The 27,955-nt window shown below is 55.1% G+C and overlaps 1 protein-coding gene across 2 annotated transcripts; it reads left to right on the forward strand.

Moving 5' to 3' along the window:
- Window positions 1–34: 34 nt before the first annotated feature.
- GLYCTK (glycerate kinase) lies at window positions 35–13,613 on the forward strand. Of its 2 annotated transcripts, XM_062008314.1 has the most exons (8): window positions 35–180; window positions 1,831–2,007; window positions 4,869–4,978; window positions 7,087–7,197; window positions 9,134–9,458; window positions 9,804–9,955; window positions 11,774–11,949; window positions 12,536–13,613. In XM_062008314.1, the coding sequence occupies exons 5-8, from the start codon at window positions 9,172–9,174 to the stop codon at window positions 13,445–13,447; spliced, it is 1,527 nt and encodes a 508-aa protein (XP_061864298.1). In that variant the 5' UTR covers window positions 35–180; window positions 1,831–2,007; window positions 4,869–4,978; window positions 7,087–7,197; window positions 9,134–9,171; the 3' UTR covers window positions 13,448–13,613. The 2 variants fall into 2 exon arrangements, with proteins under 2 accessions (XP_061864298.1, XP_061864300.1); XM_062008316.1 differs by lacking the exon at window positions 4,869–4,978.
- The last annotated feature ends 14,342 nt before the right edge of the window (window positions 13,614–27,955 follow it).

Here is a 27,955-nt window from a genome sequence, read left to right on the forward strand (position 1 = left end):
CGCTGGGGGAGCGCGCCGGGGGGCGGGGCGTGCGCACGGCCTGCTGGGATGCGGCGGGGCGCGCGGGGGGCGGCCCGCGCCCGGCGGCCATGTTGAGTGTGGCAGCGAGGCCCGCCCTGCTGTTCCCCGGCCGGCAGCGGCTCCCGGCGCTCAGCGCCCCCGGCCCCGGCGGCGCCCGAGGTGGGGACGGGCCGTCGTTGCCCCGTGTCTCGCGGGGCGGGGCGGGGCGGGGGGAAGTCGGTTTGAGGGCGTGATGTCCCCCGGCAGAGCGGGCAGCGGCTTCGCGCTGCTGAGGTGGGATGGCGCTTCCGGTGGCGGGCAGGGCTGGAGCCCCCTGGCGGCGCTCGAGGGCGGCGCGGCGCAGCGTCAGGATCCGCGGGTCGCGGCCCTCACGGGGCCGGCTCTGACCCGCGTGTCCCGCTCTGACCCCCGTGTCCCGCACCGACCCGCGCAGCCCAGCGCCCATCGCCTCAGGAGCGGGAGCCCCTTCCCGTGCCCCTCCGTGCTCTGACATACGTGTTGACCGCCTTTACATTCCCTTCTCCCCTCACCTCACAGCAATTACAACATGGTTTTGTTTCCCAGTGGTTTTTATTCTTCTACAAACTGGCCTGCAAGGTGTAGGACACAAGTGCCGCAGCTGTAGCGCTGCACGTCATACACCACAGAATCTCAAGGGTTGGAAGGGACCTCGAAAGCTCACCCAGTGCAACCCCCCTGCCAGAGCAGCACCACCTAGAGTAGGGCACACAGGAACTCATCCAGCTGGGTTGGAATGTCTCCAGAGGAGACTCCACAGCCCATCTGGGCAGCCCCTTCCAGGGCTCCCTCACCTGAAAAGTGAAGACATATTTCCTTGTGTTTCTTTGGAACCTCTTGTGTTCTAGCTTGTACCTGTTGCCCCTTATCCTATCATTGGCTATCACTAAGAACAGCCTGGCTCCATCCTCCTGACACCCCCCCCTTATGTATTTGTAAACATTAATGAGATCACCCCTCAGTCTCCTCCAAGCTGAACAGCCCCAGCTCCCTCAGCCTTTCACCATGTAAGATAAAGATAAGCAACACACACTTCACCTTTGAAAAAGACACCTCGGCTTCTGAGACAAGTGCTCCCACACAGACACCTCAGAGTTGTTATTTTTTCTATCCTGAATCTTACTGTCAGGCCCCATGTTCATGTTTTTGTACACCTCTTACCCTAAAACATTATTCTTGAGACTCTCCCCCACAACCACCCTGAAGACTGCCAGCACACCACTATTTTAATTTCAGAGGAACACCAAATCAGTGGACTCAAATATACATTATGTTAGAAGAATAATGACTGTATTCAGAAAGCATGGCATATTCTTTAAATACTAATCCTTCTCTGGAGATTTTCAAGAGTTGCCTGGATGTGTTTCTGTGTGACCTGCTCTAGGTGAACCTGCTTTAGCAGGGGAGTTGGATTGGATGATCTCTGTGAGAGTCCCTTCCAGCCCTCACCATTCTGTGTTCTGAAAAGTCTTTTCCAACCTAAACGATTCTATGATTCTATCTTTTGCCCTTTCAGCCCCCTAGAAAGTCAGAATCAAAAGAAAAATGACTTCATAACCATCAATTCCATTTTTCTTTCATAGGCTCCGAACAGTTTAGTTTTGCTTTTGGAACAATACTGCCCTCCTGTGGTCAAACAACTGTAAGGCTGGGAGCTGTTGCCAAAGGCCTGCTTGCACACCAGTCAAAGGTCCCTGCTTACTTTGTGTGCATGTAGGATTTAGTGAGGCAGAAGTCTTTTCTCAGATTTCTTGCTCTTGCTGTTCGCTCATTGTTCACTCACCGTTACAGGTTTCCCCCTTCTAACTCGGTTCTCCCTTTCATACTGTGCTGGGATTGGCTTATCAGGATGATTCACCAGTTCTCACTTGGAAACACAGACAAGATTTTCACACCAGTCCAGGGAGACCCAAGGAAAAGAGACCTGTGCTACTTCTGAAGGCCTCAGAGTCAGCTATCCTGTTGCAGGTACCTTTGTTTTTGTGTGATGAGAGATTTTTGGGAAGTACAGAAGCTTGCATGCTAAAACTGCATTATCAAAGCCTGGATTATCTCATGTGGGCCCTGAAGTGACTCACCAATACCATCATGAGACAATTTACTTCAAAACACCTACAATACTTCGCTAAGTTTTAGAGTTGTGTAACACCGTGGGTTGTTGATTTGATACTTTGTCACTCCCTTTTTATTCTTTGTTCTGCCCCTCTTCCTGATGGTTGGAACTTGGTTTGTCAGTTTATACAAAGCTGGAATTTATCTGGCAGGATAATTGGATCTCCTAAGCAAAATGTCACATTAAGTGGGAATTATGGATAATGCCCCTGCAAAATGAGTTAATGGAAAAAATGTTTAATTGCTGCTTGAGTAATATTGATCATAGAATCATAGAATGGTAGGGGTTGGAAGGGACCTTTAGAGATCATCTAGTCCAACCCCCATGCAGAAGCAGGTCCAACTAGATCCAGGTCGCATAGAAACATGTCCAGGTGGGTCTTGAAGACCTTCAAGGAAGGATTCTCCACACCCTCCCTGGGCAGCCTGTGCCAGGGCTCCCTCACCCTCACATGTGACATCACATGCCAATCATTCTACCTATGCATTTCCATACAAGATACCCCTGTAGCTTGCCCAATACAGACAGACCTGTGCTTTCTCAGAGGGGTGGATGTGCTTTTCAGAGAGGTGCTTCTGGAAACAACCCTGCTTGGGTGAGTCTATTTCTGCTGGACTCTGCCAGAAGTGATGATTCTCTGTGGGTGGCAGTTCTGGCTGAAGGCTTGTGTGAAGGACTTGTAGCCAACAACTTGGCAACTCTTTATGGGCTCTTGAAACTAAACATGATGCTCCGGAGCACTGAACCCTCTCCTGCTGTTACAACATGGAATCACAGAGGTGTGGAGAGAAGGGACCTCTGGAGCTGCCTGTCCCCTGCTCCTGCTGAGTGCAGGACCATCACCAAGCACAAGGTCATCTTGGGCATAGCTTCCTCTAGCCAAATCCCCAAAACCACCTGCAGAGAGACCACAGCTTCTCCTGGGTGGGCTGATCCAGTGCTGTGCAACCCTCTCTATAAAGAACTTTTTGCTCATGTCCAACGTGAACGTCCTGACCTGCAAACCGTGGCCGTTGCTCCTTAAACTTTCTGCCACTGCTATCAAAGGTTCATCCCCACTGATTCTATAACCACCCTTCAAGTAGTTGTAGCTGCTGTTAGGTTCCTTCTTTAGTTGGTTGTCCTGTTGCTTGCCAGCCCTCCCGAAAGCATGAGGATCCTGCCCTGGCAGCAGAACTTCACACTTCTGGGTGAGCATCATGAGGTTTCTGTTGGCCCTGACCTTGAGTTTCTCATGATTCCTCTGGAAGGTGGCTCCATCAGAACTTCCCCCAAATTAGGCACTACCTGCTGAGCCCAAAGGTAAATGTTTTGCAGTGAGTGTGTTTCCCCAGCCTAGGCTTTCCCAGGGTGCTCATGAGAATAGTGTCAAAAACCTCAAGTCAAGGTGGATTACATCTGCTACTTTCCCCTCAGCCTCTTCTCTCAGCTGTAATTGTCACCCTGTGACCAATTAACTTTCCTCCTCTATTGTTATTTCCAGCCGAGGAGCTCATAATTTTTTGCTGTTAATCCCAAAGAGCACGACCTTGTATTTTGCAGTACTGAATTTCAACCCCTATCTATTATTCCAGTCCTCAAGGCTGGCAACTTCTCGTCTTCTCTAGAATACTGTGATCCTCCCCTGTATTTTAAATGACTCTCAACTTTGATTGCAACTTGACTCAGAATAGAGAGTTTGAGAAATTACAGCATGAAAGGAAGCAGACTTGGCATGGACTTGGCTTCAGGGTAGTACTGTTCTGTGTTGAGCTACAGAAGGATTTGTTTTAGTGAAAAATTTTTCTTACCCTGCAATCCCCAGTGCCTGGGAAAATCATCTCCAAAAGGTGTATAGGGAGTGAAGGGAGTGTGACCTAGAAAAACTAGTAAGATGCATATGTCAAATCCAGTTAATTTTTTCACTGATGGTCCTGATCTATATATATAAAAAGCTGATCGGAACACTTGTCTTCCCTGTGTTTGGCCTTAGGCTACATTCCCCCTCAGAGGCAAAGAGGTTGATGTTTTCCTGGTGAGTAAATCAGTCAGGAGAGCAACATCATTTCTTTTCCATGAAACAGATAGAAAAGCCAAGTATCAGAAATTAGGACTCCTGGGTTTCCCAGAGCTCAGCATGTTCTTGAAACAAAGGTATTCAGATTCTATCTCACTTTCTCGATTGCTTGCCTGGCAAACCCTCTGTGCAGCTCTCTGGTCTCATCGTGCTGCTTCTGTCCATCATCATCATCCTCTTCCCTGGTAATGGGTGTTGGAGCACCACTGTGAGCAGGGCCAGAAGGACCTCTCACTCCACATCCTGGGCCCTCCATTGCTGCCCAGTGATGGGCTGCTCCATCCTGGCTACAGACATTTTCTCTTTTACAAGGCAGCAGCACAGTAATTTTATGCAAATCCATGTGCAGATTAAAAAATTAATCACATTCTGAAATTTTCATTTAAAGAGATTAGCCCTGAAAGAAATCCCCCATCTAATCCTCCCAGAATAGTCACTTGGAACAAACCTTCACCGCTTTGTTTTCCTCCTAGGTTCAATGCATCTCCTGGAAAATATTCTTGTAATGCTTCTGGGAGCATCTGGAGCAGCAAGTTTGAGTTTGAGCAGGGCTCACCAGGCAAATTAAAGTTGATATATCAAATGATAGAAAAGATGTGTCAGTAAGTGGGAACATGGGAGTTAAAGGCAGTAAAATCCTCGCTCTGTTGTGCTTCATAGGTAAAGTCCCACGGTGATGCATGAAGAATGGAGGCAGTAAAGCCTCGCTGATTCTAGTGGTAATTTACCTACCAAGAGGCCAGAAGAAAGTCATGTAGCAAGAAAAACAGGTAGCAAACAACACTGCTAAAACTTGCCGTGTCTGGTGGTTTACCGCTGCAACAAAGACGTAATCTGTTTCTCAGAGCTTGAGCACCAAATTATCCTCAAATGGGGTTTGATCCAGTGCCATCTCAGGTTATTTCCAGCTCCTCAGGGATTCTGGAGTTGACTCTATACTTGGTAGACCAGCCACTGCTCACTGCCATGCTGGGGGAAATCCAGAGAAGTCCCGATGACATAAAAAATTTAGACCCCTGAAGATCTCAGTTAAATTACCCATCCCAGAGTCTTAATATACAGTATCCCTGCTATTGCAGCACCTGAAAGGCTCAGGATGCATGATTAGGTTGGCCTGCCACAAGCCTAATTACCCCAACTTCAAGAAAACCACAAACCTGTAATGCAAATTCTCCAACAAAGCTCCAACCACAGCACCTGGAGTAGCTCACCTCTGCCCAGAGATGGCAGCCTGGCCCCTAGAAGGGAATATTTTCCTGCCTTTCAAATACCTGCTACTGAGCAAGGTGCTGCCTCATTTTTCTCCCTGCATGGGCATGGCCAGCTCATTTGTTTGCTGTTTTCCTCCTCGGTGTGACTCCAGGTTTATGGCTCAGCCTGTGCCTCACTGTGTTCATGCTCTTGGTCTCATGCCACCATCCAATTTACCTGGCAGCTTGCCACATTGTGCCTCCAGTGCTGGATTGTTTCTGTCTCCCTCTGACTTTGGCTCCTTGCCTGCAGAATTGCTTTAATTAAAAAGTTAATGAAAGGTAATGCAAACGAGTGCTTTGCCTGTATTTTATCACAATCCAGCTCCTCTCCCTCCCTCTTTCTCAGAGCAGGTGAAAATGAGAAGCTGGGCTTTTGCTGCTTTTTGTTGTGAGAGCTAACAGTGGAATTTTCTGCAGGCTTAAGAGGAGCCAGGTGAAGAAAGTTTGTAATGGTAATGCAGGCAATCACGTATGTAGATGAGGGAGATTATTAGTCACTGAAAGCTGAGGAAGTTTTCATTTAAAGGGGATTAGTCTAAACCCCTTGCAGTTCTCCTGCTCTCATTGGAACAGGCAATTCCGAGCATCATTTTCCTCCTAAGCTTAGTGTGAACTTCTAGAGAAAACTTTCAGGACTGTCTAGACCCCAACTCCCAGCAGTGACAAAGGGAAGATGTAAAGCCTGAGCCCCACTAGTGCCTATGGCGTGTCACCTTATATCCATCTAGAACAGGGCTCACTCATCCCTATGTGGTTTCCCTGAGAAACTAGGGAACAACAATCAGTACATGAAGCAATGTCAGATCATCAGCCCCTTCTCCCAGCCCAGACTGCATCCCAGCCAGCAGCGGGAAGAGGAAAATGCCGGGCTGTGAGGATGTCATCTCCCCACGTGCGATACGCAGCAGCTAACTGGCAATTACATCATTTCTAGACCCACCATCCCCAGGGGCAGTCTGAGACCTGCCATTTGGATTATTTTCCCTTCGACAGTTGCCTGTGCCTTGGTGTGAGGTCATGTCCAGTTCTCTTGATCTTGTTTTTAAAACCCTAGTAAAATGAGTAGGAGTTTTATTTCTTGCTAATATCTGCAGTGAATTTCACAGCACTGATTTATAGCTGCTCTGTGATGACATTTAGTACCCAGTGCCTGAGACTGTGTAAATAAATTACATTAAAATGGATCTGTGGCATCATTAGCAGCACCCCCATTCCAAAGGGAGCCTCCAGTGAGCCTGTGTGTCTAATCAGAGCTGACAAGGAGCAGAGTTACATGCTGAGACCTCCAAAGCTAATGGGGCTGTGCCAAATTCAGCCCTCTCTTGGTTTGGTGTAAATTTGGATAACCTCTGACTGCAAGGGGTTTTTACATTGGGTTTACTCTGCATTGACACCTGTGCAGTGAGCTGACTGTCAGGTGGTGTGCCCTAAGCCCCTCAGAAGCAGTGCAAAGACGTGCACTGAATTCAACCGGATCAGGCCCCCATGGTTAAAATATAATCTGAGTTCAGAGTGCAGAAAACAGATTACAAGCCTGCTATTGTGCTGAAATGCTTTCCAGAGCAGGCATTAGCAGCATGTACACAAATATCAGATGAATTAAGCTGGCATTTCTTTTTTCCCAGCTCCAGGAGCAGAGGATTGCTTTAAACACCTCGCGCCTGCTGTGTCGTGGCTGGAGCTGGAGCTGAACGGAGCTGCTAGGAGGGCACGTGTCACAGGAGCCACAGTTGCAGGTCTGGTTGTGCTCAAATCCCCTGGTCTTCAGGGTCAGCCATGCACAGAAATACCAAGGCAGAGACAGAGGCTGTTAAAAGCTTTGGGACTTTGCTTTCTTAACCTCCCCTGGTTCTGTATAAGCCTTTTTCTCCAAGTACTGCAAACTGTGTATCGCAGCTCAGATGAGGTGACCTGGGGCGTGATGCACCTGTTTTATAACACCTTCCTCTGATTGCACTGTGCTGCCAGGTGAACCAGAGACCTGCTGGGAACAGAGATGCTAATCTCAGCTCCTGAAGAGGTCTACGGCTGACTTCACTGGTGGTAGCATGGTTGCCCCGGCCCTCCTTGTGAGAGGGCTGTGGCTCAGTGGTTAGAACTGCTGGCACCAGCAGCTGCCAGGAAATTTAAGAGTCTAGTAACAAAATGGTCAGGACACCCTGTCTTTTATTCTTCCCCCTCCTCCTGATTGAAAAGCCAGTCCTCTGACCAGTCTCTAAAGGGAGTATAGATAGGTAGTTTATCTGCTTTGGGTTTTACCTTTAAAATCTTTTAAGCATTGAATCATTTTCTGTTACACTCAATGATCTTAAGGGTCTTTTCCAATTCAAATGAGTCTTGGATTTGTTTTTCTCTGTCTAATCTAAGATTCTCCATATAGTTTTACCTGCAAGTCCCTTGTCCAATAGATTTCAGAGTGTGCCCAAGTTTCATTGCCTGAGAAGGTGTTTGTAGAGAGGTTTTCACAGAACCTTTGGGTCCTTGTGGCAAAATTAGGCAGACTTAGACCCAGAAGAGCTGTTGGAAAGCTTGTCTGGCTTAATGATTAACTCCTTGCAATGCTATGGGAGTGTTAGGGCAAAGAGAACTCTGGACTCATGAGCTGTCCCAGAAGCAGCCAGCCACTGGTCTTGCACTGAAACACAGCCACTTTACTAGAGAGGGGATTAACTCTCTCAGGTAATGTCAGTGGGTCTGTGATGAAGTGTATTGCCTGGGCTGCTTCAGGCTCTTGGCACCTTGCCCTGTTGCCTGCACCACAGCTGCTGTGAACGGGAGAGATGCAGATCACAGGGATCTTTGATCCTGGGAAACCAGCAGTGAACTTTCTGCCAGGTACCAGAAAGAAAGAGAAATGCTGGAAGGGAATAGATGCATGTGTGCTGGCAGAGGCTGCCGTTCCTCTGTCAAGACAAGTGTCTGCCCTTGAGCAGTTGAGATTTTTCTGTCCACATGCAGATCTGTTGCATATAATGCTAATAATACTCATTGGAGAGACTCAAATGGGCTTCCACAGACACAGCTGGCAACTTTGCCTGGATCTTAAGCTTTATTTGGGCTCTAAATAGGATTTTAATGGGTAATGAGAGGACTGAAAAATAAAGGCAAATGAAGCCTCGTGTTAATTTGCTATTTGGTGGGGAAACCTCATTACTAGTCTCTCTGTGGCCACCAGCAAGCCTGTTGTTTCTCCCAGGCCCCTGCCTGGTGCTGCAGGGACACATGGGGCAATGCACAGCCAGAGAATGAGATCAGCGTTTGGCTAGCACCGGGGAGGGAGTTAATGGAGTGAAAAGCTGTTCCACCCAGACACCCTGCTCTCTCCAGGACACACAGCAGCTTCCACTGTTTGGAAAGGCGTCAGATGCTGAGCAAATAGAAATTATGGCTTGCCAGTGGCAAGTCCACAGTGACAGAGAGCCTGGCAGGGCTCACCTGTCTTGTGGGAGGGGATGGGATTGCAGGGGAACTACAAACTGACAGGTAGTCTGAACATGACACTGCCCTTCCCTCCTTCCTGCCTGGGGGGAGGTTTGAAAAACGCTGCTGATACGGCATCTTAATCTAGAGGAAGTAGGAGCTAGAGCTCCATGGTTCATAGTTTGCCCTCCCTGCTCTCTCTGTGACAGGCCTACCTCTTCTGCTAGCCAAAACGTTCCCTTTCCCTTGCAGGTTGCCCCAGCCCCCTCAGTGCAGGCACCCCGTGCAGCATGTCCCTGCGTGAGCACGCGCTGTCCCTCTTCCGCAGCGCCGTGGGCACCGTGCGGCCGGCTCCCATGCTGAGGAGGGCTGTGCAGCTCCAGGGAGAGGGGTGCCCTCAGCTGCTCGTGAAGGGACAGGCCTTTCCACTCAAGACGAACCTGTACCTGGTGGGGTTTGGCAAAGCTGTGCTGGGAATGGCTGCGGCGGCAGAAGAGATCCTGGGAGACCACCTGGTTCGGGGGATCATCAACGTGCCACTCGGCATCCAGGAGAGCCTGCAGCGAGCAGGAATGCAGTAAGGGGAGGGTCTAGACTGTTTAGGGGGGTTGGCTGCCAGATTTGTCCTCTGTGGGATGTTACTGTGAACCCTTTTGGCCCTTTCCAGGTGCCCTCGCTTTGGTGCCCACCTCATCCGCCACACCACCCTGGTTGTCAGCCACCTTCACGTCCCGGTGGCAGCAGTGACGTGGCCCATCTGCCTCCCCAGCCCTGGGGAAGACACTCAGCAAAGGCCCCCTCTCTGTCCCAGTCTCTCACTGGGCACCTCTGGTGCTCCAGGCCCGTTTCCCTGCAGAGTGGCAGCCCGGCTGCCTGGGTGTGTGCACATGTCAGTGGTGTGACTGCCTCTCTTACTCACCAGGGAGATGCTTCTGAAGCCACACAGCAAAATCCAGGTCATTGAAGGTGCCAAGAACAACCTCCCAGATGCAGAAGCCCTGAAGGGAGCAGTTGCCATCCGAGAGCTGGCTGAGGGTCTGACTGTGGACGACCTGCTCCTTGTGCTTATCTCAGGTAGCGTGGCAATTCCGGGGAATGGGCTGTGCTGGGGGCCCTGCCCACATGTGGCAATGCAGCAGAGGAGCACTGTGCCGTGCCAGCCCTTTCCTCACTGACACTCACACCTCTGTGATTCCTCCTTTTCCTTCCCCTGCCAGCCTTTCTGCAGGGCTGCAGCAGGGAAGGGCAGGGGGCTGCCTGCTGCTGCAGTGCCACGTTTCCTCCCAGCACTGGGAGAGGCTGGGCTGCACAGGCTGGGCCTTGCCGTTGTGCCAGCACTGTGAGGTGACAGCTCTGGGCACAAGAGACGCTTTCTTCTTGCCTCCTCCTTAAATCTGGGGACACAGACTGGGAGAAGCAAGCACTTGGTGGACTTGCCTGCTCCAAATTTGTGCAGGGCTGTGAGTCTGTAAGCTGAAAATTGGGACTGACCTTTCCCAGAGCTTTGCTCTTCCTGGCCATTGGAAATGAGGTTCCAACACGGTGAGCTACATGCCTTGCAGGGACAGCCTTGAACAGCCCCAGGCATGGCTGCTGTGCCCTGAGGCTGTGCCCAGACCCGGGGCTGTGTGAGGAAGGTCGATACTGTGCATCAGAGCAATGTAGTGATGTGGGCCCAGCCCAAACTCAGTCAAGTGAGTGGATGTAAAGGGGCAGCAGCATGCAGGGGCTTGGAGCAGCTCTGTGGAAAGCCCTGGTCTCCTCTGCTCACGGGTTGTTCCTTTGTGGATGCTGGAGCCTGATCTGGTGCAGAGAGAGCAGTGCCTTTAGGCAAACATCCAACTGACTGGCATCCAGCTGAGCTTCCTGGGGATTCCCCTGGGCTTCCTCCTGCCCTTTGGCTAAGGGGATCTCCAAGAGACTCCTCAGCCCCTTCGGGGAGCCTGTACAGGATCTCCCCACGGCTGTGGCTCCCTGTGCATGTGCACTCCCACACAGCAGCCGGTCCCCAACTGCTCCTGCCTCGCAGCTAGATCCCTGGCTATTGACTGAAACACAGGCATTTGCATTTGTTTTTCTTGCTCATCATGTTTTATTGATGCTGATTTGTCTCAAACCTCGAGCAGGTTTTGCCTTTTGACGGTAGCTTTCGGCTGCACTTCTGTGCACATTCCCTCTGCTCAGATCTTGCTTCTTTCTATGCTGTGTTTTCCATCCATTCCACTTTTCCATTAGAACCCCTTTTCTTTACCTTCTTTTCCACATTCCCAATGCCCACTTGTACCAGACAGGGTTCCCATTGCTGAGGCTGTCACCCTGGCCTCTGGGTCCTCTTGTCCTTTACTCTCCCCTCCTTTCCTCCCAGGCCTAGACCAGTGCAGTTCAGCACTTTCCAATCTTGCTGCAGCCACAGCTGGTGTTTTTACATACTGTCCTGAATAAATGGAGCCAGTGAAGCAGGCAGTGTCTCCATCTGTTTAGTGCTGACTGCTGTGTGAGTCATGGAGGCTGTGCTCCCTGCTCACCCATCCAGGTAGCCCTTGAAAATCAGTGTGATGACACTCTAGTAGCCTGATGTAGTGGGTACAGTAGTTGCTGACCCTTCTCTGTCATCCCCACAAGACTGCAGGCATGCAGTACCTTGGTCTGGTGGAGCTTACACGGCCCAGGTGAAGCACAGGTGACTGCAGACAGGGCAGGGCAGCACTGTTTTGCACCCATTGGTGAAGACAACTGAATTCTCCAGAGATGCTGACATAGTTCCTCAATCAGCTCTGCATTACCCTCCACACACTGGAGAGGGAAAAAGAAAGGCTCAAGTGTTGAACAGCTTTGCTTTTCTTCTCCTTTCCCTGCTATGCTGATGTCCTTGCCCTCTCTTCTGCATCCTAGGGGGTGGATCAGCCCTCCTGCCTGCTCCCATCCCTCCCATCCTCCTTGAGGAGAAGGAGAAACTCACAAAGCTGCTGGCTTCCCGAGGAGCTGCCATCCAGGAGCTGAACACTGTCCGGAAGAGCCTGTCCTTGCTGAAGGGCGGAGGGCTGGCCCGCTGCGCGTACCCCGCACAGGTACCCCGGGGAATCCCCTGCTTGCCACAGATCACCCCTCTGCCCTCAAAACAGGGGTTTAACCAACAACCTGAGCATGCTTGCGGGGTGTTTCTCCTTACTTTGCACGCTGTTTCGGGACTCTGTGACTCAGATTTCACTGAGGTTCCCACAGCAGGAAGACAGAGGTGGAAGAGGAGGAATTCACACTTGGCAAATGTCAGCTGTCCTATCACACCACCCTCAGCAGACCCCAGCCCTCACCCAGCAGGAACTTCCAATGTGCTGGTGCTCCACCACAGCAGAGCTTTCAAGGCTGGGTCTGACCCTTGCGTGCTCTCAGCGTGTGCCACACTGGGTTATCAGTCTGACAAGCGCAGCATCATGGGCTACACCTTCCAGTGTGATGGTCCAGTGTCAAAGGACGTTGTAGATCTGTGAGCCCAAGAAGGGCAAGGTGATGTGATGCTCACGGGCCTGCAAAACAGAGCCAGGCCGAGATCTGCCTCGTTTCCATCTGCTTTGACACAGGGGTGGCACAGGGTGCCCCTTACACCTGCTCCCTGCCTCTGCTCACGCAGTAATCCGTGGGTGTTTCTCTTTGTAGGTGGTGAGCCTCATCCTTTCTGATGTGATCGGGGACCCCCTGGACATCATCGCGAGCGGCCCCACCGCTGCCAGCTCCCACACCGTCCAGGACTGCCTTCAGATCCTCACCAAGTACAACCTGCTGCACGCCCTGCCCTGCTCAGTGGAGACAGTCCTGTCCAGCTGTCCCACTAAGCCCACTGCTCCCCAGGAATACTCCCACGTTTGCAACTTCCTCATCGGCTCCAACAGGCTGGCGCTGGAGGAGGCCCGGTGCTGCGCCGAGGGCCTGGGCTACACAGCCCTGGTGCTGAGCGCAGCGGTGTGCGGGGAGGTGGCTCATGTGGCCACGCTCTACTGCCAGCTCATCCGGCTGCTGCGCCTGCACCTCACCGGCCCCGACCCCGCGGGAGGGCCCCTGAGCCACCAGCTGAGCGGGGAGCTCCTGAGGCTGGAGGCAGAGCTGGGCATCCCGGGTTTGAACCTCAGCGAGTTTCTGCAGGCCCTGCAAGGGTTAGAGCCCGAAAGACCTGTGTGTGTCCTGGCTGGGGGAGAGACCACGGTTCAGCTTCGAGGAACGGGCAAGGGAGGGAGGAACCAGGAGCTGGTCCTGCGCGTGGGGCTGGGGCTGCACAGGGCACAGGCCCTGGAGGCCAACAGCCCCCCGGGGAGGTGCGAGATCGTCTTCCTCAGCGGGGGCACGGACGGGCAGGACGGGCCGACGGAGGCGGCGGGGGCCTTCTGCGGCCCAGAGCTGGTGGAGGAGGCCCTGCACGAGGGGCTGGACGTGGAGGCCTTCCTCAGCAACAACGACTCCTATACCTTCTTCAGAGAGTTCCACGGTGGAAATCACCTCCTGGTGACAGGCTTGACAGGCACCAACGTCATGGACATCCAGGCCATTTTAATTAGAGCCACAGAGAGACGGTGAGAGCTCCCTCTGCATCTATGTAGATGTGTTTAACGAGGAGCAGGCGTAAATGAAGGCACGGACACTGCAGACAAATGTAAACTGCTTAAACTAGGGCTCGCTGCTGAGGGTGCTAATATATCTGACAGAAAGAATCCACTAATTGGAGTGGATGTCCACAGCAAAAGCAAGCACTTGTAATTGGGATCAGAGGTAAGCAAGAGGTCACGTTACATACACAGAGGCCAGATTTAACGCTTCTGTGAGAGCCAGTGCTCTTGGGACTGCTTCAGCTACTGCTACGAGATGTGGGGAACTGGAAGCCATGGTAGGGCTGCCAGGGAGAGCTCTCACTGCAGCTGTGGCACCTCCAGTGTGTCCTGCTCAAGCACAGCTCAGCAGTGGGCTTCTGCAGGCTCACAGAGGTGCATTACCATGGCTGAAGGATGCAAAAGCACCAGCAAGGCTGGCCCAGCTGGAGGGGATGTGTTGGGAAGGGGACAACCAGCACCTGCTCCATGCACCAGTGCAGTGCCCTGCAGCTCCTCCCACATCAGGGGCCCTGAGGCAACACAGGGACCCCAAGCCCAGTGGGATACACACCCAGCAGCACAGCTCAGGAGCACACTGGCTGACAAAAGCATTTGGTGCTGAATACACAGCACAAAAGCAATGCACAGTGGCACAGAGGGTGGTATACCTTCACTGTGCAGCATAAAGAAGGGATGATAGAGGTGCAGTGCCAACCAGCTGAGCAGAGTCCTCCTCCTCCAGCCTCTTTCCCTTGGCAGGGACATCTTCCCCATCAGGAGAGTGTCTGTGCCAGCAGCATGCACGCTATGAGTTTCACAGGGGTGTTTTCCAACTGCCTTGAAAACATCCAGCCCGAGCCCCTGACCTTTCTTCTGCACTGAGGCAGAAGTCACTCTGATTAACTCTGCTAATTCCACAGAGCAAAAGGCAAGGAAGCTCTCAGGCTTAGCGCTCCTGCCCTATGCTGCTGACCTGATTGGAAGGCAGAGCTGTGCTCCGACAGGGAGCCGCTCCTCGGTCCAAGGCCGCTGTGGTTATTGTGGTTTCATCACCCACTGCAGTGCACTCCGTGGGAGAGCAGAGATCAGCTGGGTTTCCCAGGACAAGGAGCCCACAGTGGAGCTGCATTTCAGAACGGCTCTGCCTGTAGCAACAGGCACCATGACTGTTTTGGCTGGATATTCAAAGGACTTCAGCTCAGCAGCCAGTGTGACCCAACACATCCAACTCCTTTGGAATATCTGCTACAGAGCCCAAGCAGGAGCTGAGCTCCTTTGAAAATCCAGCCCTGATTTAATAGGACACACTTGACTCAGACTCTTTCCAGACAGACCTACCCTGTGGAGCTGTTGTCACCTCGTGACATAAATACAGCATCATGCTGCCAACACCGAGTCGCGGTGTCTCACCGACCGGTCGTCCTGCACCCCGCTCCGTCCTGGCACGGAGGGCGGGTTGTTGAGGAGGATCTGACACCTCCTGCTCTGCTTTCCAAGCCAATATCTAACAAGCTGAGTGGGATATCAGCAGGACTGTCACGGGGCCTGCTGTTGGTGCCAGGCTGGCAGCTGGACTGGCTGGGCCACAGCCCAGGCAGAGTGCTGAGGCACAAGCCTGGGAATTGCAAGGCCCACGTTTGTACCCCAGTGGTTTAAACTCATCCACACATCTCATTTGTCCTCTGAGGCTGAAGGTCTTCTGTAACATGCCCAAACTTGCTCACGCTGGGAGAGAGCTTTGAGATCTGCTGGGGAAAGCCTGCCAAGCCTTACAAAGCTCCCCATGCCCCCGGAACGTCAGGTCATGGGTGTGCAGGAGGAGCTGCTTTCTGCCACACTTTTTTCTCTGGGGGATGCCAGCAAGTTGCTGGCCGGTGGCCTCCTCCATGCCCAGTGTGCCAGCACCCCAGGGGCACTGCCACACACAGTGGTACAGCCAAAAACGAGAGGCTGTGCCCGGGGTGACTGGCTGAACTGGCTCCAAAATGCTGCTAATGCTTCCTGTCCAGTTCTGCTGCAGTGAAATCCAGTGGCTCTGGTTTGGGGTCAGGGTCCCTGGCAGAAGGGTTCCTGGCATCACAGGCCTACCATAGCCCAGCCACAATGCTGGGCACACAGCTGGTCCTTGGAGCTGCTGCTTATGGAGTGTCACAGTCAAGTTCAGAAGTCCTTGGGCTCACACACACTGGCTTCTCCTGGGAACTGCCTGCCACAGGTACCATGAGCAGTGTCCTTGCTTTCCAAACAGCAGCTTTTCACTAATGAATGAAGCGAGTGAAATCATCACTAACGGTGAGTACTGTGCTGAGGAGGAGGGCAGGCTATTAAAAGGTTTGTTGAAAGGATGGAGCTGTTAGAAGTGCACTTCACACCTACATTTGCTTGTCCTCCATATACAGTTTTTGTTCTTGTCCCTTCTTTTCTAATGAGATAACAGGCCAAGGGGAGGCTGACCAGTAACATCCATAGCATCCTCACAGGAAAGCTCAGGCAGTGTGGGCTGGATGAGTGGACAGTGAGGTGGATCAAGAACTGGCTGAATGACAGAACCTAGAAGGTGGTGATCAAAGCCAGTGGAGTTCCACAGGGGTCGGTTCTGGGGCCAGTCTTATTCAACATCTTCATCAACAACCTGGATGAGGGGGCAGAGTGACCCTCAGCAAGTTTGCTCATGCATTCACCACTGGCTTGAGAGTTGGCAGAGAGGAACCTCATGAGGTTCAACAAGGACAAGTGCTGAGTCCTGCAGCTGGGAAGGAACAACCCCCTGCACCAGTACAGGCTGGGGGTGACCTGCTGGAGAGAGACCTGGGAGTTTTGGTTGATAGTAAACTAAACATCACTCTTACATGAGGAAAGTCAGTGAGCTCTGGGGCTGTTTAGTCTGGAAAAGGCTGAGGTGACCTTATCAATGCTTATGAACACCTAAAAGGTGGGTGTCGGGAGGATTGGGCCAGTCTTTTTAATGTAGTGACCAGGACAAGGGGTAATGGGCACAAGCTGGAACAGAGGAAGTGCCCCTGGAACATGAGGAGAAACATCTCTGCTGTGCAGGTGAGGGAGTCCTGGCTCAGGCTGCCCAGGGAGGGTGTGGAGGCTCCTTTTTGGGAGGCTTCCAACCCCATCTGGACATGTTCCTGTGCTCCCTGATCAAGGGGAACCTGCTTTAGCAGGGGGCTGGGCTGGATGAGCTCTGCAGGACCCTTCCAACCCTGACCTGATTGTGTTACAGCAACACTTCCTCTTACAGTGGATTCCTCTTTCCATCCGGATAGATGGAAACTATTTCTGAGGGATTGCTTGGGTGGACTTTGTGCATCTTCCCTATGGTGCAAAGGAGCTTTGCAGTGTGCACACCCCTTACAAAGAAGGCATCATGTTACTCCTCAGGACAATGCTCAGCACAGAACTTGGCTCCAGCCCCAAGCCAGTTCCCCCTGCCCTGCAGTCCCCTGCTGACAGCCAGGCCCCACACCTGAGACAGAAAACTTTGGGAAAATAACAGTTACATCTAAAGATGCAGCAGCAGCAGCACTCACCTGCCAAGTAACCATTTCCCTCTGGGCTGTCAGGGCCTGCTGGGAGCAGTGATTTTCCCACCGGGAGCCTGATGAGTCCCCACAGCTGAGCAGAGCGCTGCAGCTTGCCCAGGCTGTCCTGGATGGGATGTGAGTGTGACCCCAGCATAGGGGCTGTACTGGCTGTACTCCATCCCGCTCCAGGGTGCTTCTGCCTACAGAGACAAGTCACAGGAAGAATGAGGACAAGAGCTGCTTGGGTTTGATGCTCCCAATCCCCTCCCTTTTTTATTGGAAAACCTCTTCCAACCTCAGCTAGGCTCCAGGAAGGAGGGGAAATGGCCATCAGCTCCCTGCCACATCCCCGTCCATGGGCAGGCGACTCTGGGACAGTGGTTGGGAAGAGCACACCTAGCTCCTGGGCAGGGAGTGAGTGAGCAAAGCCCTGGGTGGGCCTTCAGGGTCCATTTGCTCTCGTAAGTGGGCTGTTCATAGCCAAACACTGCTAATGGCCAGGAGAAGTAACCATGTTATTAACAGCACGGGCTTTTGGCAGTAAATTAAAAATCTTGGCTGCTGCCCTTGGCTCTGCTCTCGCCTCTTAGGAGACATTAATATCACAGCTCCCCAGCATTCCCATTATCACTTCATTAAGGATCCAATAATGATAAATGTGGATGGTTTTATTTCACACTGCACCTGATTAATGGCTAATATTTCACTAGGTGTTAATGGGGCCCTTCCCTCGCAGAGGGAAGGGGAGGGGGCTGCCTTTCATCTCCCCCCAAGCTGGGTACCTCTCACCATATTTGCTAATGTGGCAGCTGTAGCACAAACCTTGAAACAGCAGCTGAGGCCTCTGGAGAAACTTTGAAGAGTGCTTTGCTTGGGGCAGCCCTTGCTGCCATGGCCATTCCCTAGCTCCTTTCTTGCCTTCCTCTTCCTCTCCTGTCCTGCCAGCAGCACCTTCTTCCAGTGCCTGCACCCAGCTGCTGCCAGAGGCTGTTGCCTTTCTCCCAGTGTAGCAGGGTCTCTCCAGAGGTGAGTCCACCAGTGCAGCTGACACAGTTCTCCATAGATATGGTGTAGAATCAGCTCTGCTCGTGCAATGGGGCATAATTCAAGGGTGGGCTCATGCTGGCCCTCTCCCCAAAGCAGCTTGGCACCCCTGTCTGCCCCCCAAGAAGGCTAGGGAGCCTGGGATGGGGTGCAGAGCCCAGGCTGAGGCCAGTAGCCCTCCTCCAGCACTCCCAGAGCAGCTTTGGTGGCTCCTCTGAGGCTGCTCTCGTGGCACAGGGACTGTTCTCCGCTGTAGGACCCCGGTGTATTGCACGGCTTCAATCCCTATATGAAGTGGATGTATAATCACATAGGAATAAAAAGCCATACAAAACAGCAGGCTGGAGCTGCTCCGTGCTGGCAGGGCGATGTGCCAGTCCCTCTGCAGGGGCTGGGCCCTGGGGGGAAGGTCTGTGGGAGACAGAGGAGCCCTGCATCAAACAGAGAAGAGAGGCAACGTTTCAGCTGGGAGAAAGCATGGAAGGCCCCAGAGCTGCTGGAGACAGAGCCCCATGAGGCACTTGCCCCAGTTCTTCCAGCTAATGGGGGCTTCCCACCCACACTGTAGCTCCCCTTGGAGCTGAGACAAGACCTCCCTCCCCCCTGGCCATTCCCATCCTGGAGTACCACCCTCCAGGGTCTCCTGCAGCCTAGAGACCCTCTGCTTGCACCACTGTCCTCCCCAGGGCTTTGTCAGCCCCACCAAGGCAACAGGTCCTGCAACTTTCCAGCAACATGGGAAACACCTGGTGGGGGGGAGAAAAAGGAGCCAGACCCTCCCCATCATGATGGGAGCATCCTCCCTCATCTGACCAAGGAGAGGAGGGTGGGTGGAGTGAGGGGCAGAAGGGAGCTGTCAGAGCCCAAATGCCCTGGTAGCCCCTCAGGAGCAGCTCTCAACCCAGGCCAGACGCCAGCTCCTGCTGAGAAGTTGGATGTGGGTGAGATGAGACCAGGGAGCTCCTGTTTCCATCAACACTCCCATGTACTTGGCAGGGGGGCAACCTGGGGAGGCTCCCATGAGAGCCCACCCCAACAGTGCTGGGGATAAAGCCAAGTAGTGGCCAGCAGAAAGGAGGGGTTTGGGCCACTCCTCTCCTCCTGCCTTTCTGCTCACATTCTGGCAGTGATTCTGGCACCTGTGAGGGGAAGGCTCAGAGCAGCACCTGCGGCAGGGGGAGATAGGAGCAGGCTCATCCAGTGCAGCACAGACACTGAGAAGTGAAGAACTTTCAGCTATAAAAGAGAGCAAAGCAGCAGTGTACAGCCATGCTCTGCTCCCTGCCCTCACTGAAAAAAACTCTTTTTACTGGCTGAAGAAACCAGAGCTGATCACCAGCCTCTGCCTGAACACCTGAAACGGCCTTGGGCATTGCCAGAGGGGCTGAGTCACCCCAGAGCCATCTCCTCAGCCTCCCTTTAACCAGAGGGCAGCTTCAAGCTCCAGGCTGTTTTTCCAAGCATCAACCCTTCAAAACACTTCTAGAAGCCTTCCTCCATCCCCAGGGTCAACATTTCTCCAGGGGCTGGAGCAGCTCAGCAGGTTGGACTGTGCACATCATCCTCCCTCATGGGATTCTCCCACTCAGCCAGACCCTGCACAGGAGACAAGCAACAGTCCCAACGTGTCCCCTCCCTGGGGCTGCCAGGCTCTGGGGAAGGGGGTAACATCCCCTGCAACTGCCTCACAATGAACAATTTGGAGCAAAGGGGCTTTAGTTTTGGTGCAAAACCCAGAGGATTTTCCTCTCAACGTAGCTGCTTTGTGATCTCTCACCCACGTGCTCCAAGAGCTGTGAAAAGGAGAGGGTCAAGCCATGCCTCTGCCACATTTTTGTCAGATGGAGGGGTCATCCTCACTCTGGCCAAGCTGTGCCATGGCAATTGCCAGATCAGGCACTGAAGCTCTTCAAAAAGCACAACTCCCACAGCATGAGTGGCAAAGTCCCCAGCAAAGGCCACGAGTGGCAAGAGTCTCAGGCACAGTGATGGTGCCACCAAGCCCTCCATCGCCTCTTAGCCACCTCTGAACCAAATCAGCAACTAGGGAATCACTATTTGATGAACTGTACAAAAAGATAGGTTTGTGAATCACTGTGCCCAGGCTGGGTAAGAACAGCACCAGTGCCGTAGCTGGGAGTAATTACTCTCCACAAGCATGTGAATCATTAAGTATAATTGCCCTAATAAATAAAAGGGAGATAACTCCAGTCTCCAGCCTAATCTAGCACAAGTGATTCTCAGGGTGAGATGCACCAAAATAAACCAGGAGCACGAGGCTGAGGGAAAGCAGAAGGAGGAGAGCTTCAAAAGCTGGACATATCATGAATCCCTCCCCCAGGGATGGAGGTTGGTGGCAGTGGAGTCTCTCCTTCAGGTCCCCAGAGTGTGGGGACAAAGGATTTGTCACAGAGGGCTCAGGCTTGGCTTCAACAGGTTTGTCCCTTCCCAGGGTAGCATCCCACTGGAGCACAACCTCTCCTGACTAAAGTTTCCCTGCTGCTGGGTTTAAAAAAGGGATCTCTTTGGGGAGTGGTGGGGGAGGAGGGGCAATGGGTACTCAGATCTAACAAACCCACTTCAAATCGTCCTCTGGGAGACACTGAAATGAGGAAAAAAACAACACACCCCAAACTCACCCCACTTGAAGTTGACATTTTGAAATGAAGCAGCAATTTTCTTCTCCACTTAATGTCATCACAGACTTTAAAAAGAAAAGAAAAAGCAGCCTTCCCTGAGTGACATTTTAAGGGGAAACGTTGACTTAAAATGAGAAGGAAAGCCCCCAGTGCAACCTGTGCAATGAAACACTTCCAGCTGCAGACACTCCTTGCAGGAAAATCACTATTTTTGCACAAAAAACACACCTCAAATTGCAAGTAAGTACAGATCTCTTGCAGATGGAATTTCCCATAGGACAAACCCGTCCTTGCAGGCAGCATCACTGCCCTGTCCCAGAGGACACAGCAGCTCCAGTTCTGGGTGGATTTTCTCCAAATGCCCTACAAAACAAAGCCAAAAGTCGTGAGCTTTGTCCTAGAGAGGTGGCAGGTGAGTGGTGCTGGCTCTGTGCTGTCCACATGAGGTGCCAGAGCAGGAGCTGCCCCTGTGCAGACCCAGCTGAGGGCTGGGGAATGGCAGCACTGGGGTGAGCAATAGCAGGTTTGTCCCACTGCCTCCCGCTCTCTCCACATCCTTCACAGGGAGAAACAAGATTTAGTCTGCAGCCCATGGGAATCCTCACTCACTCCCAAGGGAGCAAGAGGATTGTGGCTCACCCCTTCTCTGCTTTCAAGAGGGGCTGGATTCTGCCTAGAGATGCTGCATAGGGTCAGCTGTGCCATGCCATCCCACCAGCCCCTCTGCCAGGGGTTCTGACCAGAGCGATCCATGCTCAGGCTCTCCCAGGGCTGCAGTTACTGCTGCCTGGGTTGGGGTTTTTTAATAAGCCATATTATGAGAAGCCTGCCCAGGGAAGCAGAGGGATTATTGGCAAATATCACTTCCCAATTGCCAGGCTTTGAGGGGCTTTAGCCATGTGGATTAGCCAGGAGCAGAGAAAGCGACACAAGCTGCCAGGCTGGGCCAGACCAGGGCTAAATCCTTTAAACACGGGGCTGCAGCAAAATCCCACAGACAAGAAGTATCCTCCAGCCTTCGAAGGAGAGGGCTGGGTGGGAAGGGCTGCAGAATCCTAATTAGCTCTTCGATATTAATGAGCTGGCACTGAAGCAAACAAGCTGGCAACAGCGGCTGGCACAGCTCCTGCCACCACCTCCCAGTCCCAGCCCCGGGCTGCCCACACAGAGGGGCCTGGTGGCACAGCCCCTGAGGGGGGAACAGACAGGGACATGGGGACAAACACACCATGGTGGGAGAGGCATGGCAGCACAGGGGGGATGCCAAGCACCCAAGAGGCAAGAGCAGGCAGTGGAGGACACAACAGTCCCACTCCCCGTCTCCACTGCTGACATCAGGAGATGCCACCACTCACACAGGGACACCCACCCTGCCAGGGGCTTTCTGCAAGACCACGGCCAAGTCACTTCATCCTCAGGTGACACTAGCAGCCCAGGGACAGGGCACGCTGTCACCAGCTACACTGAAGGGTGCCTGGTGGCTTGGAAACCTAACAGCCAGCAGCTGGAGACAGGGCAAGTGCATAAATCCTTACACTGAACATTCACACCTCAGTCCCTATTTAAGGGCTCCAAAAGCCTATAGGGCACCCAGCAAGGAAATCAATACAGCTCCTTGCTTGTGTCCAGGGCTAACTGCTGCTGAGGAGGGCTAACTGCTGCTGAGGAGGGCTAAAGGGGCTCCCCATACATCACCCCCAGCAGCCTGGCAGCCACCCACCAGCACCTGCTGAATGCCACAGCCCCACCTCTGTCAGAGAGCACAAAAGTCCTGACCCAATACAGCAGCAAGCCCAGTAGAAAGTCACTTCTGAGCTCAGCACGATGCCAAAAACAAGCAACACAGGCACTTCTGTGCAGACACATCACCTCGGGCACAGCCCTTGAGCCCAGCTTACCTCCTGCCTTTACCAGCAGCCCCAGCAACAAGCCCAGCCTAGAAGGGCATATGAGCACCAGTGTAACGCTCTGCTGAGCTCTGCCTCTCCACCTAACCCTTCTGAGCCCACAAACACCAACCCTCCTCAGCCACTTTAACTTCTTATAAACCCTCCTGGAAAGGCAGGAATTGCTGTGTGCTCTGCTGAGCCACCAGAAGTTGATTAAGCCCTAATTAATTGCATTAAGGTCAGCCAATGTTCTCTGTTAAGGAAGAGAGCCAATAATTAAACTCCACGTGGGGTGTGTTTCTGCCATCAGCTCCCCAGGCTGCGGCAGCGGAGCCGGGGCCGGCGGGGTCACGGCCAGCACACGGCCCCGGCCAGCGAGGAAACGACGCAGCTGGGCACGAAACCATCGGCACCTCAGCACCGGCAAAACCCACCCAACCGTGCTGGGGGACTGCTGGGAAAGGCCCAAGGCGGAGGGCACCAAGGAGAGCAGCCTGCGGAGCATGCGGCCGTGCCCGGCCAGGCGGGCACTGGCACGGGGCCCTGCCCACAGAGGGGAACCCTGCGGGTGCCAAAGAGGGGGTTGTGCAGCCCTGAGGAGAGCATCTGCCCCGGTGCTGGGAGCCGGCCAGGGGCACCATATGGAGGGGACCTGTCTGTCTCGGCACAGTGCCAGCCTGCTGTGCAGCTTTTGCATGCTGCTTGACCAACCTGATGGACTTCCATGAGAGTATAACCTGCTGGCTAGGTGAGGGGAGGGCAGCCCATGTCATCTGTCCTGACTTCAGCAAGGCTTTTGACGCTGTCTCCCACAACATCCTCATCAGAAAGCTCAGGCAGTGTGGCTTGGATGAGTGGACAGTGAGGTGGATGGAGAGCTGCTGAATGACAGAGCCCAGAGGGTGCTGATCAATGGCACAGGGTCGAGTTGGAGGCCTGTGGCCAGTGGAGTTCCACAGGGATAGGTTCTGGGGCCAGTCTTGTCCAATATCTTCATCAACGACCTGGATGAGGGGACAGAGTGTACCCTCAGCAAGTTCCCTGCTGGCACCAAACTGGGAGCACTGGCTGATTCCCCAGAGGCTGCGCTGCCATTCAGCGGGATCTCGACCGGCTGGAGAGTTGGGCAGAGAGGAACCTCATGAGGTTCAACAAGGACAAGGGCAGAGTCCTGCAGCTGGGAAGGAACAACCCCATGCACCAGCTCTGGGAGTCCTGGTTGCTAATAAGCTACCCATGAGCCAGCAATGTGCCCTCATGGCCAAGAAGGCCAATGGCATCCTGGGAAGCATCAAGAAGAGTGTGGCCAGCAGGTTGAGGGAGGTTCAACTGCTGGGCATGGAGGTGGTGGGTAAAAGATGGGTATGAGTATCAGAGTATTGTTCAGAGCCACCCCAGGTACTATGTGCCTTAAGAGGGTAGAGGGTGCTGTGAGTACCCCAGCCCTGGGCCAAAACTTGTCCTGGCCTTAGGACTTTGCAGCAAAGCAGGGACCAACAGGACTGTGTGAGCAGTCCACCCCTTCAATCCCTCCCTGACAGCAAACTCACTTAAGGCTTTTCTTTGCTCCCAGCTGAAAAAATAAAGGCCAAGGTAATCTGCCTGCCTGTCCCTCTTTGTCTCTGGGATAATAGCAGGCAGCACAGTGTGGAGCCCCCCAGGGCTTTGCAGATTACAGCTTTCAGAGATGTCTACAGTGCCTGGACAAAAAATGAGAGGTAGTGGAGCAGAGTGGGAGGGCAGGGATGTCACAAGATCATGCACTCCGTGCCTGCCTCCTTGCAGCTCCCCTCACCTTCCCCTGCCACCTGCCTGGCGCACCGTGGGCCATAGGATGGTGGGGCAGCAGGGGATGGCATGGTGGGATGGTGACTGGGTGATGGGACGGTGGGCCAGCGGGTGATGGGATGGCAGCAGAGCACTCCTCTGCACCTCCCAGCTCCAAAGGCTGACCCTTGGCCGAGGGCAGAGTTGTGACCATTTCACACATGCTTTTTGCTTTGGAGTTTACACTTTGCTGAGTCTGATAATTACACATCTGATCCGGGCTGGGGGGAAATAGACACAAAACCACATCATCCCACTACGGCAATCACAACAGCGCCAAGCTGTGCTCCTGGAATCACGATGCCCTCTTTGCAAGCCACTTACAGACCCAAAATGACTGTCTGGAGACACGTGGGAAGCGCTATACAGGGCTGAGCTAGAGCTGGCTTTTCAACATCTCAAAGGGTCAAGACACAGGGGGAAAAAGCCCCAAACCAATTCCCCCATTTCCCATTAGTTTCATCTGGCAGGAGACATCCCAGCCCCCAAACACCCACTCAGGAATGTCTCACGTCTAAAAGCACACACAGAAAGAAAAAAAGGGAGGCAGGGGAAACCATGTGTCTGGCCTTCCTTCCCTGTGGCCGAGTTCAAATGGCTTCAAACTCGGCTTTGAGAAGGCAGGCAGGAGCTCACAGCACCTTGTGCTGGCACGCAGCGCAGGCAGAGGGACCGATCCCAGGGAGACGCATCCCTTGTGCATCCCTCTCCCCGGCTCCCGCCCACGCCAGCCCCGGGTCGCGGCCAGGCTCCAGCTCCTGCTCATCCCCTGCTTGCCCTCCTTCCCTCCCTCCCTTCCCCTCTCCCTCCCGTCACCGCACACGTCATTCCTCCGAACAGCCCACGTCGCTGGCACGGGCGGGCCGGGAGGGCCCAGCTAGCGCACCCCAGGGCACGCGGCTCGGCGCCTTCACGCTCCCCTCCCGCACCTCTCGGCGTTACCTAGCTGATCAGAACCAGTGCGTGAAAAAGCCACATCAGCACCCTCCAGATAAACTTCCTGCGGACGAGCTGTCTTGTGGACCCTGGCGTGTAGCAAACAGCCCCGCGGTCCCTGAGCCACCCGCCCCGAGCATCTCCTCCAGCTCACCAGGCCTGAGACGGGGAAGGAACGAGACAGCGGAGGGGAGGCAGGCACCAGGCAATAAAACCACGGCTAAACCCGCTGTCTTTGACAGCCCGGGGTGCCCACAGCTTGCCCCGGGCACCCCGTTCCCTGGGGGCGGCTCCAGAGGCCAGCTGCCGCCCGGGGCGATCTGCAGCGCCCCGTGGAAATTCTATCTCCGGCCTCCGGGGCGGCTGGAGATAAGCAGAGAACTACTCCCCTGCTTATAAACAAGGGGCCAGATTCTGCCGCCGGCAGGCGATACCTGAGCCGGCTGCGTGCGGCTGGGTGCGGGGCCGGCTGCGGGATGCGGCCGCCTGCCCAGGTTACGGGCAGCAGGACCCGCGGCTCGGTCCCGGCTTCTCCTTTTAGCTGGGGCCAGCGCGGATCCCGGTGGATCCCGGAGCGAGGCGAAGTGGGAAAATGGGATCCCTTCCTGGGGACGGTATCACAGCCACATGCAAAAGGGAAAAGACCAGCCCTTCCTGTCCCCCATCCCCGTCCCTGCTCCAGACAAAGGCAAACCTGGCCATTGCAGCACACGTGTGAAACACAAACCCCGCTGAGACCTTCGGCTGGCCAAGGCCCCCCACCCCCGGCCCCACGGGACCCCCGGGGAGCAGCACCACGCACAGTCCCGAGCGACGGGGATGCCCAAACCGAGACCCGGGGTGAAAATCATGCGGGGAGCAACCGCCACTCTGGGGAGAGGAGGTACCTGCGTTTTCCCCCGCCGAACCGCCGGTGCCCCCCAGGCACGGGGCATCCCAACCGACCACCCCAGCCCAACCCTGGGAAGCGACAGGTATTTATCGGGGCGAGCGGCTGTCCCCCCGCGCCGGGACCCGCGGCTGCAGGGGCTGCCATTGGCTCCCGCAGCACCCGGGCAGCATCGCTCTCCAGGGGCTCTCTCTGCCAGGGCCAACTTTACAAGGGAAGCAATTCTTTCTCTCGCTTTTTTTTTTCCCCAGCTGAAACAAAGACACGGGCTAGAGCGAGCAACAGCACGGAGGAGAAAACAGGCGGGGGGGGGAGACTGGAAAAAAAACCCACATAAACCCACGGATCGTGAAACAAGAGAGAGGGATAAAAAAGAAACCGGAGGCTGCAGAGGTAGACGTTGTAGATGGGAGGGTGAAAAATTGCGGAGGGAAGAGGCGGCAGCTGGGAGCTGAGCGGGGAGCTCGGCCATGTCACACACCGCAGCCCCGGGGAGCCAGCGGCCAGCCCGACAGCGCTGCGAGGCCAGCCGGGGGCTGCCGTGACGCCGCGCCCGCACGGGGCTCGGTCCCTCGTGGGCCAGGGCTCTGCGGGGAGAACAGGGTGCAGCGGAGACGAGGGCTCAGCCCCCCAGCGCACGGCTGCTGCGTCCCAAGGGCTGTCCCCACTCGGGTGGGCTCTGGGCCGGGCCCCCCAGCGCGCTGGCCGGAGCAGTGACCGCAGCGGCCGCGGCGGGACCGGGCGAGCGGCCGCGGGGTCCCACCGGGCTCTCCGCGGATCCACCTGCCCGAGGGCAGCCGGCGCCCCGAGCCCACGCCCACCGCAGCCCCCCGGCAGCCTACGGCCCCGCTTTCCGTGGGGCAGTCCCCCGCTACCCCGGGAGGCCCCCGGGGCCACCAACCCTCCATCCCGGGAGCCTGCTCTCCCCGGCCGGCCAGGCAACCGCCCTCCTGCCCGCTGGCTCCCGGCACCTCCGGTGGCAGGATGCGTGCCCGGCTCCAGCCCAGCGCCGGCCGCAGCCGCGGGCCGGCGGAAGAGTGGGAAGACCCCCGCCCCGGGCTTCTCCGCTCCTCGTGCCCGGGGATGCTCCCGCCGGGGCCGGTACCGGCCGGGAGGGATCCGGCCCCGCTCCTCGCCCCGCTTCCAGGGAGCCGAGCGGAACGGACCCGAGCCGGGCGCCCCTCGCCCCGCTGCCGCTGCCGCCCCGCGGCCGCTGCTGCCCCGCGGCCGATCCCCAGCGCCGCTGCCGCTGCCGCGCTCGGTCCTACCTGCGCGCCGCCGCCGCCGTCCCCGTCTGCAGCCGCCGCCGAGTCGCGCGGCCGTGGGGGCGGGCAGCGGGGAAGGGGGGGGGCGAGGGCCCCCTCCCCGCCCCCGGCCTCCCTCCGGCCCCGCCGGCCCGCCCTGCCCAGCCCCGGCCCCCAGCCCCCTCCGCAGCCTAGCCCGGCGTCCTCGCCCCCTCCGCCCGGCCCTGCGGCCCCCCCCGACACCCCCAGCCCCGGGGCCGCGCTGGGCCCGGGGAGGGCACAGGGGGAGCACAGCCCAGAATGGGGGGCTCGGTCCAAAAGGAGGGGCAGAGTCCAGGATGGGGGTCACAGGCCAGGATGGGGAGAACAGCCTGACAAGGGGCCACAGCCCAGGATGGGGAGCAAAGCAGCAGCCCAGTCCAGGATGGGGAACATACTCCAGGATGCAGGTTGAAGTGAGAGCACAGCCTGCAGTGGGGGGAGCACAGCCTGGGAC

The sequence above is a fragment of the Colius striatus genome, chromosome 15, assembly GCF_028858725.1.
Source record: "Colius striatus isolate bColStr4 chromosome 15, bColStr4.1.hap1, whole genome shotgun sequence".
NCBI lineage: Eukaryota > Metazoa > Chordata > Aves > Coliiformes > Coliidae > Colius > Colius striatus.